Genomic DNA, 13,682 nt, shown 5'->3' with positions numbered 1-13,682 from the left:
ACAAGTTTCAATAAACGAAGACCCGAAACCTCGAATGACTTTGTTAACGACAATCCTGATATGGCGAAGAAATCGGGTCAAATTCAAAAAGATTTTAGATTTTTTTTGTCCTGCACACGATATTGGAATACTTCATTTAATCTTTAAATAAAAACAAAAATAACACGTTTATTCAATTTTCAAGTATGCTTGATATTTTAGTCATTTGGTGTAAATGTCTTTGTTGTGGTCAGCGGCAACGGATCCGCTTTTGGTAAGTGTCCGCACGTTAGTCCGGGCCGCACCCCCCGCCCCTCGCAATACAGATTTGCTCAAGTTTGTACATTTCAAGCGGTCAGACTAACCACATCAATTACTTATCAGGTGTTTGTTCTTTTTATTTGTGGGAGACAATAAATATAAGAACAACGACTCTACTGTTGTTACTCTGGTGCACAGGTCACTGGCTGACAATATCATTTATTGTCTATATAAAGTGTTAGTGTAAGTCTGTGTGTGTGTTTGTTATAAAGTTAAAATTGCTCCACATAAATAGAACACACACATAGTAGCATTTGTATTGGTATCTCTTGGATGTTACACGTAGCTCGAAGGTCCGCTGTTTCAACGTTCAGAACTTTTACTCATAACATCTAGGTGGCTATGGTTCCTTAGTGTAGGTCTGTGTGTACACACTAATATAAAACTTACCTCAGCCACTTTGTTCGTTACGTAGGAATGATAGATTCAGAATTCAAAGATGGCGTTCTGAGAACCAACATTGAATATTGATTGCACAAAAGGCATTCGGCGTCAAAGCGTATTTTCTATTTTCGATTCAAAATTATTCGGAATAGAACGATTCCTTTTGATGGTGCAAAATATGTAAGTAGCCCAAATCGTCACTTCAATTTGTAAGGCGGCGATATACGTACGTTTTGTGTAAGGCATGGGTTGTTGTAGTTTGCTGACTGCAAAGTTGCCCGAGTCCTTGCATCTGATTTTACTTGCGACAGTTTTATCAAATTTATAAATTGCTAATCGTGACTTTTCGAAAAAACCCCGTTTAAAGTATATTGTTATCTCTGTTTTTTTCAAAGATAATGACAGGGATGACGATATGTTTTATTCGAAGATTTTGATGTCAGTAACCAAATGTGAGGAAATGTTTTTATTCTTAGTCTATAATATTATAAGTTTTTGTTATATGTTTGAAATAGTAATATTATAGTAATTTATTAAATATCTTTTGTCTTATTGTGTTATAAATAAAAAGTTGAAAGTAACTGTGAAAACAACCTTACTGTTTTGTTACGCATCCATCTCTTTCGTGTGTCTAGTAAAAAGTGTCATTGCATCTCTTTCACACTCGAGGTACGGAAATTCAAATTTGTCGGGTCGGCTCGCCTTTCCGCTCGAGATTTTCATGTATAATGAGCCTTTAAAGGTTGCAATCAATGAAAATTGTAAAAATTGCCGATGTGTTTGAGTTTGCCAAATAATATTCTAATGTTCTTTTTATTTTTCGTTCAAACTTCACTCTTCTGAAGCATTTCTAACGAGCGAATATAACTTTATATTTATATGTAGATGTATTCCGGTCTTTTGTTTTCTTTAGTCGAATGCAGAATTTTGTTTGCAAACGATGAAAAATAAATATGAAAACTGACAACTTAAGTCAAATAACTCTTAGATACAATAAAATGAGCTAATTATTAATCTTATCAGTTCGTCTTTTCATTTACTATTTTGTTGGTTTTTGAAGTTGAATAAGAGTTGTGTGGTAACGCTAAAATATTTTACTTCAGATTTGTCGCTCCCATTTTCCAAATACGAAGCCATCCCAACATAAAATGGAACTTAAATCAAATGTTCACCACATAAATTGAGTTTTAACCTACATATTATGTTTAATTTTAGTTAAACAAATTTAGTGACATCTATTGCCTGATTTCAACTAAGTACTCATAGTGGGACAGAGGGCAACCGAAGTGCACCGCCATCTCGCTTTTATCTATGCTCTACGCTTGGTCTGGGGTCATTTCAACCCATGCGTTTCCTATATCCGCCGCCACGTTTTGCCGAACACGACTTTCAACAACTTCCTAAAAGCTGACATCTACTGCATAACACAAGAAATTTTGTAATATAACGTCATTGGCGTCCAGAGCCATCTTGTGTTGCAGAATCAAAACATTGAAATGAATCTTTAAAATATTATAGTTCCTTGCTTACTTACTAGATGGCTCTAGTGGTTTTGCAATTTTGCGCCATCTAAAATATTGAGTACTGTGTTCCAATAATTGTGAGCAACGACATCTGTTGAACTACGGAAACATTACTGCCACATTTAATGTTTTTAACTTCCACACATGATAAGAGATGTCGCTAGTAATATCGTAAAGTTAAAATAGACGCAAAAGGCGTTAAAATTAAATCGCCTTATTGTTTTTTCTTAATTCTAATCAAAGAGTTTGTAGCTAATCTAAATGTTGACAATCACCCACATTGAAAAAGGTTATCGCGTTATAAAAAAATTGTAATACATAGTCAACAATCCGTTATCGATAGTTATATTGTAAAAGGTACCTACTATTTATTTCTTACATTTGTATCTTAAAAATTAAAAGCAGGAAATATTTTTTTGCTTTCTTGAATTATGAACTGTTATAAGCGCTATATGAATTTAAGTAACTCAACTTTTTTCGAATCAATACTCCGTATGGTTCACACGCTCTTTTCACAATACAATGAAACGTAGAAGCAGTTAATTAAAGTTAAAAAGCTCTTTAATTACACCATTATTATCGAGTGGGACTCATCACACACGTGTTCCCGTAACATGGCACACATAGAAAAATAACATGGTGTTGATTTTCGATGTTGTGTAAAATAAAAGCCGGCCGGCAGTTTGGCACCGACGCTCGAAGGAAGAGGGTGTTCTTTATGCTCCATGCATTCGAAAGCGATGTAACGGGTCGAAGTACTTCTGTAACATAAATATTATAAAATGTCAGTGAATAACAAGACATTAGTGCAAATGTAAATACTACAATTAGTTTTGTGAAAATTTCGGCGCCATTTTTAAGTGAATAAAATAGTGATGTGCTTTGAAATAAACATTTTTGCGACTGTTCTTTTGATTGTTTCGTTCGTTGGGAAAGTGAGAAATGGAGGTAAGGAATCAATTAATTTTAAAAATAAGACTTTATACAATTATCTCAAAAATGTATCTAAAAAGTAAAACAATAACTGTTAAAAATAAATAAACAAACCTAAGTCAAAACAGTCAAAGATTTCCTGATCCTTTTATATCAGGATTTATAAAGGGCTATTCTCATTTCACCGAGATTATTAGACCTTTAATTTGATTGTAAGTCGTAACCCTGACCATTAGGAAGGGTGTAAAATAGCCTAGTGCCCCCACGTAATTTAATCAAAGGTTTTTATGTGCACATAATGGTGAACTGCTTAGGACATAAACTTTCATCTCTTTTCCACATTCCATTTATCATATTAGCCTTTACCTAGGTTATTAATTCCAAGCTAAAACATGGCTGCCGCTAAATTGTTCTTATTTGTTTTATAAACATGCAAATGGTAACGTATGTACACATGAAAAAAGCTCTGTTAATTGTAAATGCTTTCACAAATATTTGAGATTATATTTACCTGTTAATGCGTTCATAAAGAGATCCTTCAAATTAACAGACAGGCAACAATTCTAGACTTACATGGAAGTTCTACCGATGTCGCAGTCTAGACATACGACTAAGCAAAACAACATGATTTTAATAACATGATAGTATTATGAATATCTTATGTAGAGAATTTAACTAACGAACGAAAGGTCAATTTAATAACACTGTGTTTGATTTTAAAACACTATCTCATTGTGAGATTTAACATTTAGTTATCGTTTCCACTGAGGACAAATTTGTTATAAAACACATTGATAGTACATAATACGCATATTACTTTTGAAATGAAAACCCACGGCTACGTTCAAAAATCATAAAATATTAACATATTTAAGAGCTTAAGACATTTTGCAAAAAATGAACAACTGTTTCTTTTTTTTCTTCCAACTTTTATATCAAAAATAGTCATATCCCGCTTGTCATATGAAAGTCATCGTCGGATCTAGCAGTAAGACGGAGACATTCAGATTAATCTAATAGTTGTTTGCTTCATTAAAGATATAGCTTTTAAATCCTCTGTTAACTGTTTCCTGTCTGTCCGTACTACCGGGTGGTCTTAACCTTTCCAGAATTATACGTTATTTTCATAACATATAATAAATGTTCTAACTGTAGAAAATATCTGATTCCTTACTCTCTGAGGATTTAGTGTTGTCAACGTATTTGTATCAAATGTATAGTTCATCATCTATTATTCGTTTCGTCATAGCACTGCCGTGACATCACATCTTATCTTACTTCTTACTAATATTATAAATATGAATTTTTAGATGGATGGATGTTTGTTTGAAGGTATCTCTAGAACGACTGAACAGGTAGCGATGAAATTTGGCTTACATATAGAAGTCTAGTCTAGAAGAACATGTAGGCTACTAATTACGCTGTTTTTTTAACTTCTCGCGGATAGAGTCGCGGGCGACAGCTATATTTTGATATAGGAAGAGTTGTCAGAGAAAATTTCAATATTTTAACGCATTGCTTGTACAATAATTATATGTAATTATTATCTGTAACGCACGTCGCGTTAAGTTCTTAGCTGAGTTGCATTTGAGACCTTTAAAGGTCAAACTGCGACAGTTGGATGTATAAAACATTTATTTATGCCAATTAGTGGCAGACAATTTGAACGGATATCGTTTATTAAGCAATTTAAAAGGCTAATCAGCAGCTGATTACTGTTGAATAATTGAGTACTATAGTCTCGAGCTTTTAGTATTTAAGACAGTTTATAGATAACTAGCTGTAGCCAGCGTCTCCGTCCGTGCAGAATAAAAAATAACTTTATAAGTAGCTAGTCATTACAGTAAGCCTATGAGTTCACCCAAGCTATGTTCTACATCGATGCCAAATTTCAGCTAGATCCATACAGCGATTCTGGAGATATCTTTAAAGAAACATCCATCCATTCAAACATTCGCATTTATATTAATAGTAAAAATTAAGATTAGTAAGATTATTCATTTAAACTGCACTATTTTAATTAAAATTAAAAAAAGATTCTTCAAATATCAACTTAGTATTTTGAAGTATTAAAAAATAATCTTTGTTCACAGGTCCAGAACACACCACTCAGAAGGAAACGAGACCCGAATACATCCATCCGGACGGTCTGCTCAACTTTGACCCTTACCTTTCCGACTTTAAACCAGAGGTAGAGGAAGATGATTACATACCGCTACCAGAAAACGACGAAACAATCGACGGTCTACCGATCTTCCTTCTAGAACCAAAGAACTCTTACGTATTAAGAAGTAAGCCAGCAACGCTACTGTGTAGGGCAGCGAATGCTTTGCAGGTTTATTTCAAATGTAATGACGTCAGAGTGGATAAGACAGTACAGTTGGAGCACGTCGACCCTCAGAACGGCGTGCGTGTGGTGGAGGCGGAACTGAACGTGACAAGGAATGAATTAGACGAGTACTTCGGCGGTCGCTACAGCTGTGAATGTTACGCCTGGAATAGTCGGGGAAGGATAAGGAGTCAGGCGAACTATATAGAATTTGCTTGTAAGTTAACTTTGAATTTAGTTTATTACTTGTAAAATCTTTATCGTAGTTCTTTATATTATGAACGCCTGTTGCTTTTACCGTGAGATTGATTATAAAATGCGAGGTTTTATTCCTCGTTATTTTAATAAATTTTTAGATATCCATGTAGTGACTTACTGGGTTGCGGACATGAGTGTTATTTTTTTCTATTAATATTTGAGGAAAGGTTCATTTAATTGACACAATTGTCAATATAGTAGGCGTATACTAGTGTGCGTACATGTGTTTCGATAGGTCCTAGTTTCAATCTATCTGCATTAATTTCGTACAATTAAAATATGTTATGATCATTTGACTGATGAATCGAGCTATTGGCTGGAATGCGGTCATCACTACAAATAGCCTATTTTATTAACTATCACTTTAACTAATTAATTTGGACTATACACTCGTGTACAAATTTAGAGGTACCAACGTAAAAAGAAAAATAGAAATTGACTATAAGGAATAAAATGGCCCCAAACAAAATGCCGCAAATAATATTTAGAGGCCGGGCCATGCATGAAAAACGCGACAGTATTAGAATACAAAACATCAGCACAGATTTTAACTTATAATGATTACTTAGTCGTAGATAAAATGGTATGTTATCTTGTAGCTTTTTCAATTACAAATTAATTTAAAGGCATCTTAATGTTTAACTCTGTGCTAGAACTTACCCACAGCTTCCCGAGTGAGGGGATCTATATGCTAATTCTATCATTACGTAACCACGAATGTAGTTTATTATTTATTTATGTAAAACGCGTAATTATTGTCATGTTCTTGTCCGCGGAATTAACTACAGCAAACTTGGTCAGGTAACGGGAGAGGCAGGCTTCTCTTAGTGCTATTTATGTCATTTTGTTTATCGGATACATCATTGATTTCTACTTTACTACTATTACGATAAATATTGTAATCGGGTGTTATAAATACAGACTTTATTATGACGTCATTGGTTCTCTTTTAAGACAGGTACTTATAAAAAAGTTCAATTACTTACATTCATGCGAATGTTTGGATGGATGTATGCTTAAATGGATGTTTGTTGGAACGTATCTTTAAAACGGCTCAATGCAGTTTGATGACATTTGGCACTGATGTAAAACATAGTCTCGAAGAATGCATACACACTTGGGAGTCTTCTTAATTCCGCACGGACGGAGTCGCGGGAAAAGCTAATAAAAACGGATACAAAATGAGCATGATGTTTCTTTCTTCACTCTGTTTTAAGAATGTACTATGTAATAAATATTGTACAATATGGAAGTAATTTTAAAGTAAGTAGAATTGATAGCTTTGTGTGTTCCTGTGAAAAACTTATCTCAAAGTTAGCTAATGAAAAACCCATACATGTTTCACACATTAAAGTTGACTTAAGATATGCGAACTAATGAAGCGCAACATAATAATGAATGTGAGAATGAGTTTATACAACGGGCTTCCATCTTTAAATTCATTTCTCATGAATACTGGCCGGTTTTATTGATTTAATTTGAAAAAAAAAGCGTTTCATGTATCACAATGCATTTTTTTTTAATTTGTAAATGGAGTTGAATATGTATTTGCAACCAGTGATCCACGACATCGTATATTTTTTTTTTTAAATGTTATATGGTGGAAAAAGAGTAAACGGCCCCCTGGATTCGCCGAAATAGCGAAGCGAGCGCTACCCTCAGATATCTGCAGTGCAAAAGTCACTTTCTCCGTCAAATCAACTTCTCATCCTTTCTTTATAAAAACGGTGGAAAGGAAAAGAGGACTATAACTAGGCCTCGGGCACGCTTTAGTTTTATGAACAGTAAGTATAGTTGATAATTGGTAATTTTCTTTTTATTTTTCAAAAAAGTTTCTACTCAAATTAGCTCCATTTTGGTACATGTATTTTTGTTTTTTGAGTTATTAGAATTCTTTGTTTGACATATCTTCATATAGCTCGATAGGTATGGGGTTTGGAAACAATTAAGCGTGTCCCATTGTATACAAATAGATGCCCCACGCTTTAGGGAGTGGGGCGTCAATGTCAGTATACGTATAATGCGGTACAGTCGCGACGAAAAATGTTTTAATTAACTCACAGCATTGAGATGCGTAGCAATTATTTATCCGCGTCAAGACAGTGTTGTAATTTATTAGAAAGCGTTTACTAAACATAAATAATGTTTGTTTTCGTACGTTTAAAGAAGCGTTTAAGATTTTTTTTACATATTTGAGAATACATTAATTAAATAACAACCCCTCTAAAAAGCCTTATTAATTTAGTTATTAGTCAAATCGTAAATAAGATTCCATTTTTATACAATAATAAGAGTAAATTGTCACAAAAAAAGAATGAAAGTTAAAGAATAAAAAAATGCCTCTTTAAAAGAACAACATAAAACGGTTTAAGTAAAGATTAAAAAATCAAGAAAATCGTAAAATTTTACGTGCACAGATAAGAGCGGGTGTAGTTATGCGTCGGTGTTCTCAACCTTTTCTCGAGTAAGCGTTTTAAAAAAGAAGAAATGTAATAATTTTTAACGAGTTGTTTTTTACTCTATCATCCCGCGTCTTCGGAGGGGTCGGTATGAAACGGAACCATTAAATAGAGGAAACATTATTTCCGCTCGTTAAGTCGAGCACTTTGCCATTTGATAAATGCTCACTAGCTTTTATTTTGGATGTTTCGGGCGAGGTCGACGTCGCGGAGTCGCAGCGGCGCGGCATAAATGGGTCGTCTCGAACTTCACTCAATTTTAATCGACATTATCGTCTTCGAATTACGTATGCCATAACTACGCGATAATCAAAATAGGTTGTTGGATAAGTTTTTGGGTTTTATTAAATGTAAAATTGACACTTAGCTTGAAAGAAGAGAGGAATATCTATTGATCTAAATATAAAATACTTGTTATTTCTTTGATCCTAAAATATAATTTACTTTTAATTATGATTGATAATGGGTCTTTATGTTTACTTAAAAAGAAAATGTTTAATACTCCTCTTTATCAGCATTAAACTTAATGAGTTGCCGTGTAATTTTATGAGTTTGCAATTATGTTAACTTACATTGCGTTGAAGGTTTCTCTTTGCGCTAATGCAAGTTTATATCTTATACATAGTAGCATATTAACATGTGTACAATGTTTATGCATTACATGTAAATGAAAAAAATTGTATTAAACATACCTTACACAAGTAATATATAATGAACTCTATTGCACAGATATAAAGAAACAATTCGCGCAACAGCCACAGTCGGCGACAGTGGAGGCCGGGCGGCAGGTGATGTTCCGCTGCGGGCCACCGCCCGCCGCTCCGCCCGCTACCATCAAGTGGACGAGGAACGGCGTCACCATAGAAGCAACAGACGAGACTTTAGTACTGCCTAAAGTTGGCCTACAAGTAAGCAAATACAAATTCTTACCTTTACCTTGATTGACCTTGAGATTTAACTCTAAGATTTAACCTTACGTGATTCAATAATAATTTCGCTGTCGTAAAATGAGACAAATTGTAGATGCTTTTTCTACTACTGTTTTAAGGAAATTTCTGGTCAAACAGGGTACACGTGGCACAGGGCACATGTTTTTAATGAGTAAATCTAATATTAACTACAGTAGTGTTTTTTTTTCTGTGTAGGATATAGCCAACTACACTTGTATAGCAGAGAATATTGCAGGACGTCGCGAGTCAGATGTGGCTGTGCTGTCCGTGTATGGTACGTACTGCATTCGCTTTGATTTACACTCCGCAGCGCTCGCGTGTCTGTCTGTCCCGCAGTGTTCCTGTCGCTGTCCACTGATAAAATATTGAATCCTTATACCGCATGCTTTGTTACAAGGAACTGTGCAAAGTAAAGAGAATCATGGAGTATTTAACTAGTGGTGTTATGTAGTCAGTTTTAGTGTCTTTTTTATTGCACTATATAAATTACATGCCTCGATTGTTCAAATTTGCACGCGTTCAAGTTAGGTACAATGATAAAAACAACGGTATTTTAAGGACACCTAAGGAATAGATACGACAAGAAGTGAAAGATATACCAGAGATGTATTCTCACGTAAATAAATTTGTGTAGTAAATGGCGGTTGGTCGGATTGGTCGGCATGGTCGCCGTGCAGATGCGGGTCAGGCCGGCGTCGGAGCCGCACCTGCAGCGAGCCAGCCCCGGCAAACGGTGGCGCACACTGCCGCGGACAGGCAACACAGGGCGATGAGGACTGTGCCAGATGTCAGACCAGTAAGTACCACTATTTGAACGTGAATAATATTGTAACAAGACAGTGGTTTAAGCACTTACATTACACTACGTCGGTTGGATGTATAATAACGTATTAATATCGTTAGACAGTTGGTCGCCATGGGGCGCATGGTCTGCGTGCAGCGCGGAGTGCGCGCGGTCTCGACGGCGGCAGTGCGCCGGCAGCTGCGCCGGGCCCGCAGCGCAGCACGCCGCCTGCAGGGAGGGACTCTGCGCCGCCGCGATGCGTTAGTCACATCACTAACTAACCCTTAATTACAAAACAAGTGACGCTCTAAAAATTTTAAAAAGAATAAAACGCGAACGCAATGTTCTATTTTCATAATCTGTAATCGTTTATTTGTTTTTTTTAATGGCCAGCTATTATTAGAAGTGTAAAAAATGACCACATCAATATTACTGTGTCTCAGTTTCTTTAACTCATTATAAATGTAAGATTAAAGTAATTTGAGTGATAGATAAACTTTTAGGTATATACAAGAACAATGTGACCCTGTACGTGGGCATCGGGATAACAGTCGCCATGTTGGCGGCGGGCGCTGCCGTGTTGTACGTGTGGTGCCGGTACCGCGCCGCCAGGCCCGGGTACACCGCCGCTAGGACAGGTATAACCACACTCAGAATCATGAAAAGCTAATAAAGATATTCTTAAATATAGATTAAGGATGATAAGACTAAGCAACTATTTAAATAAGCATTAAGCAACTCTGTCTACGACAGTTTAATCTATGAACCGTTCTCCCAGTTGGAGATAATCTTTCTACAGATTCAATCAATTTCAATATTTGATCTGGAGTATTTCTTCATTAAATTGACGATGTCAGTGCACCCAGGTGTACCGAAGTACAGCGGTCGGGACAAGAGCAACGCCGCTCCGGATCTAACGCGGACCTGCAACGAGTACTGGATGCAGAGGCCCGACAACCACTACGACATGCCTCAGCTTAGAGACAGGTCAGTAAACACAAAGTAACACTACACACCAAACAGTAATCCACGAGGTAAGGAGTCTACTTCGATATGCCTGCTTCACACTGACCTCTATAAATGGACTGGCTATACGACGTAGTATTTTGTGCGTATTTGATTTACACCATTTTGGCGCTGATGGTAGCGGTGGTGTGGATTCCAACTAATGATATAGATAGAATTAACTGTCACGTAACATCAACATGCGCGTCTAAATCGGAACAAAGTAAAATCTGTCACCTCGAAGTAATCGCCTATCCATTTAAAGAGCTTGCTGTTTTAGAATTCGTATGTTTTTTTGACATCTTTCGTTGAAAGAAAATAATATAATTACGTAGTTTTTTGTTTTAAATTATGAGACCATATTTGTTTTGTAAAATTGTGATTATTATTTAAGTTGCGCGTAAAAACAATTGGAATAATTGTAACTGAGCGCGTTCTAATTAGTCGACAAAATAACGATTATTCTAGAACAAGTAAAAATAATTTTCTGCGCAGCGAGAATGGGTATTGCGGCAACTACGACCTACTTGCGAATGAGATATTGTTACGAATGTAGCTTTTTTATTTTTTTAATTTAAGTCTATTTAAAAAAGGAACTAGATTGTTTTATTCTGCAACAGTCAACAATAAAAAATATTCTTAAAATAAAAAAAGAAGTTAAGAGAATGAGTAAAGCATGACGTAATCTGTGAAATTAAAAAATAACTAATTCGAATTCATCTGCAACGGAACAATCAAATTATAATTTTCTTTTTGATGTCCACGTGTCCATGTTTGACGTTGGACAACTGACATTTGGCTATTAATATAGTCTGTGATGTGACACATTGTTTGCTTGTCTGCTCGGCTTCGCTCGTGATGTTTATTAGCAAGCGCATCCGTTTAGTTCGGTTTTTCTTGTACCGGGATGTTGTAGTATGTTATAGTAACATCGTATATAACTCGTCGATTAGGTTTTTTTATATGCATAGCTTTTTACTAAAGGAAAATGCGTGTTACTAGAAATAAATTATAATATATAACTTTGGTCTTAAATCTTTTATGGTATTAAGATTTTATTTTTTATTTTACATCTATGAGTTACACTAAAATGTTTATTACGATAAATATGCAGCCTTAATGTAATATTGGTTAGTATTATATAATAAGTAGTTGATTTTAAAGGAAGCTTATAGTATTCTATTCAATCTTTATCAAGTCGTCATTGCTCAGTAGCGAAAGCTTATTAACGTTGTGTGTTAGTTACGCGTCACCGTTCGGCCACCGCAGCCGACAGCAATCTTCAGCCGGCAGCAACCACTACGAGATGAAGCCCTACAGCCCCTCCGGCGACTCCGCATCCAGCTGCTACACAAACTGTGAGTTACCACAACTGACACGCCGCACACTTCAATATTCCATCCCTGACATTTTGTTGATAGTGATTTGTGTTCCAGCGCGGACTATGACGTCACGCTCCAGCGAGTGTTCCTCCTCGCAGCTGGCGGAGCTGGTGACGTCATCGCCCACCTCGCACTCCAAGGTGGACGTGGCGGTCACTCTGCCCACCACCTCGCTCGACACCACCTACAGAGATAAGATATGCCTAACTATTGTAAAGTAAGCCTTCCTAATGTAAACTGTCACACTCACGGTCTCACTCAGAGATAAAGGCATTGTTTAATTAATCATTTGTGCACTCTGAGTATGGATGGCGGTTATTAAATTATTCTGTCTTTTATTTGTGTTTAAAATATTGGTGTAAAGTTAGTTTGGTTATTGTGTTATACTTCAATTGTTTTGGATTTGTGTTTACGATAAAAATATGAGGGTAAAGTTACAAGTTTTATTGTAAAGAATATTTAATGCTATAAATCAGTTTGAAAGTTCCACATCTGATTTTGTGTTTTTTAACGTGTATTAAAAAGAAACATATTAAAAACTATCTCACACGTATACATTTAAAGATCGTGCTTACATTTAAAATATGGAATAAATACGTTCCTTGCATATTATTTGAATTTTATAAATAAAATATATTGAATTTCTTTTTAAATGCTATTTTTGTTCGTTTTTCAAATAAAAACAAAAAACTTAAAAGGTTTTATTTTTAAATTACAATTGTCTCATCATTTTATATAATATTTATTATTTTAAATATCAATAAAATGTTTTTTTAGTATTTCTTGAAAATATTTATCAGTGCTCCGGCTCCGGGTTTTTATAATTAATTTTAATCTATTTTAAGTTTTATAATATTAAAATGTAAATATAAATATTTGCTAATTATTTAAAGCCTGTTATTCTTGAAAATAAATTCTCACTTTACATTCTGTTAAAGACTGAATATAATTCATAAACAAGTAATTACTATTAAAATGAGAAAACGTACGCATTTATTAAACTGCCAATATATAAGTATTTTATATTATGTAAATGTTAAAAAAATCGTAGTGACTGTAAATAAATATTGTAAATTAAAACTGTGATATTTTATTAAACAATAAATATACACTTTATGAGTTTTATTTTTAAACAACTCTATCTCGCGACTCTGTCCGCACGGAATTATAAAAAATTGTAAGTTATTCCAGACTGTGCACTACATCTATGCCAAATTTCAGCGAGATCCATGCAGCAGATCTGGACATACATCTATACAACCAAACATTCGCATTTATATATTAGTAAGATATACCTTTATATTAATTTATAATAAACCAGCTATAGGAAACAACTATCTATAGAAGAGGACATGAAAAGAATCGAAGCGTTTTT

The 13,682-nt window shown here is 35.0% G+C and overlaps 1 protein-coding gene across 4 annotated transcripts; it reads left to right on the top strand.

Moving 5' to 3' along the window:
• Positions 1-2,761: 2,761 nt before the first annotated feature.
• LOC106125582 (netrin receptor unc-5) lies at positions 2,762-12,864 on the top strand. Of its 4 annotated transcripts, none has more exons than XM_013322849.1 (10): positions 2,762-3,155; positions 5,234-5,686; positions 8,916-9,094; positions 9,332-9,410; positions 9,771-9,932; positions 10,040-10,180; positions 10,424-10,558; positions 10,787-10,907; positions 12,168-12,283; positions 12,347-12,864. In XM_013322849.1, exons 1-10 carry the CDS (start codon positions 3,083-3,085, stop codon positions 12,526-12,528), a joined length of 1,641 nt encoding a protein of 546 aa, XP_013178303.1. In that variant the 5' UTR covers positions 2,762-3,082; the 3' UTR covers positions 12,529-12,864. The 4 variants fall into 4 exon arrangements, with proteins under 4 accessions (XP_013178303.1, XP_013178302.1, XP_013178305.1 ...); XM_013322848.1 differs by having other exon boundaries at positions 10,778-10,907; XM_013322851.1 differs by having other exon boundaries at positions 2,763-3,155; positions 12,362-12,864.
• Positions 12,865-13,682: the final 818 nt, after the last annotated feature.

This window comes from Papilio xuthus, unplaced genomic scaffold (assembly GCF_000836235.2).
Source record: "Papilio xuthus unplaced genomic scaffold, Pxut_1.1 DF825928.1, whole genome shotgun sequence".
Lineage (NCBI taxonomy): Eukaryota > Metazoa > Arthropoda > Insecta > Lepidoptera > Papilionidae > Papilio > Papilio xuthus.
The sequence above is the reverse complement of the archived record's forward strand: the minus strand, read 5'-3'. Positions and strand labels throughout refer to the sequence as shown.

What these genes read in the sequence shown, in the direction of transcription:
- LOC106125582 (XM_013322848.1), top strand. Translation starts at nt 3,083, where the DNA reads ATGTGCTTTGAAATAAACATTTTTGCGACTGTTCTTTTGATTGTTTCG. An exon ending in GGCTGTGCTGTCCGTGTATG is followed by an intron (nt 9,411 to 9,770) that starts GTACGTACTGCA and finishes AAATTTGTGTAG; the next exon opens with TAAATGGCGGTTGGTCGGAT. An exon ending in ACTCTGCGCCGCCGCGATGC is followed by an intron (nt 10,181 to 10,423) that starts GTTAGTCACATC and finishes ATAAACTTTTAG; the next exon opens with GTATATACAAGAACAATGTG.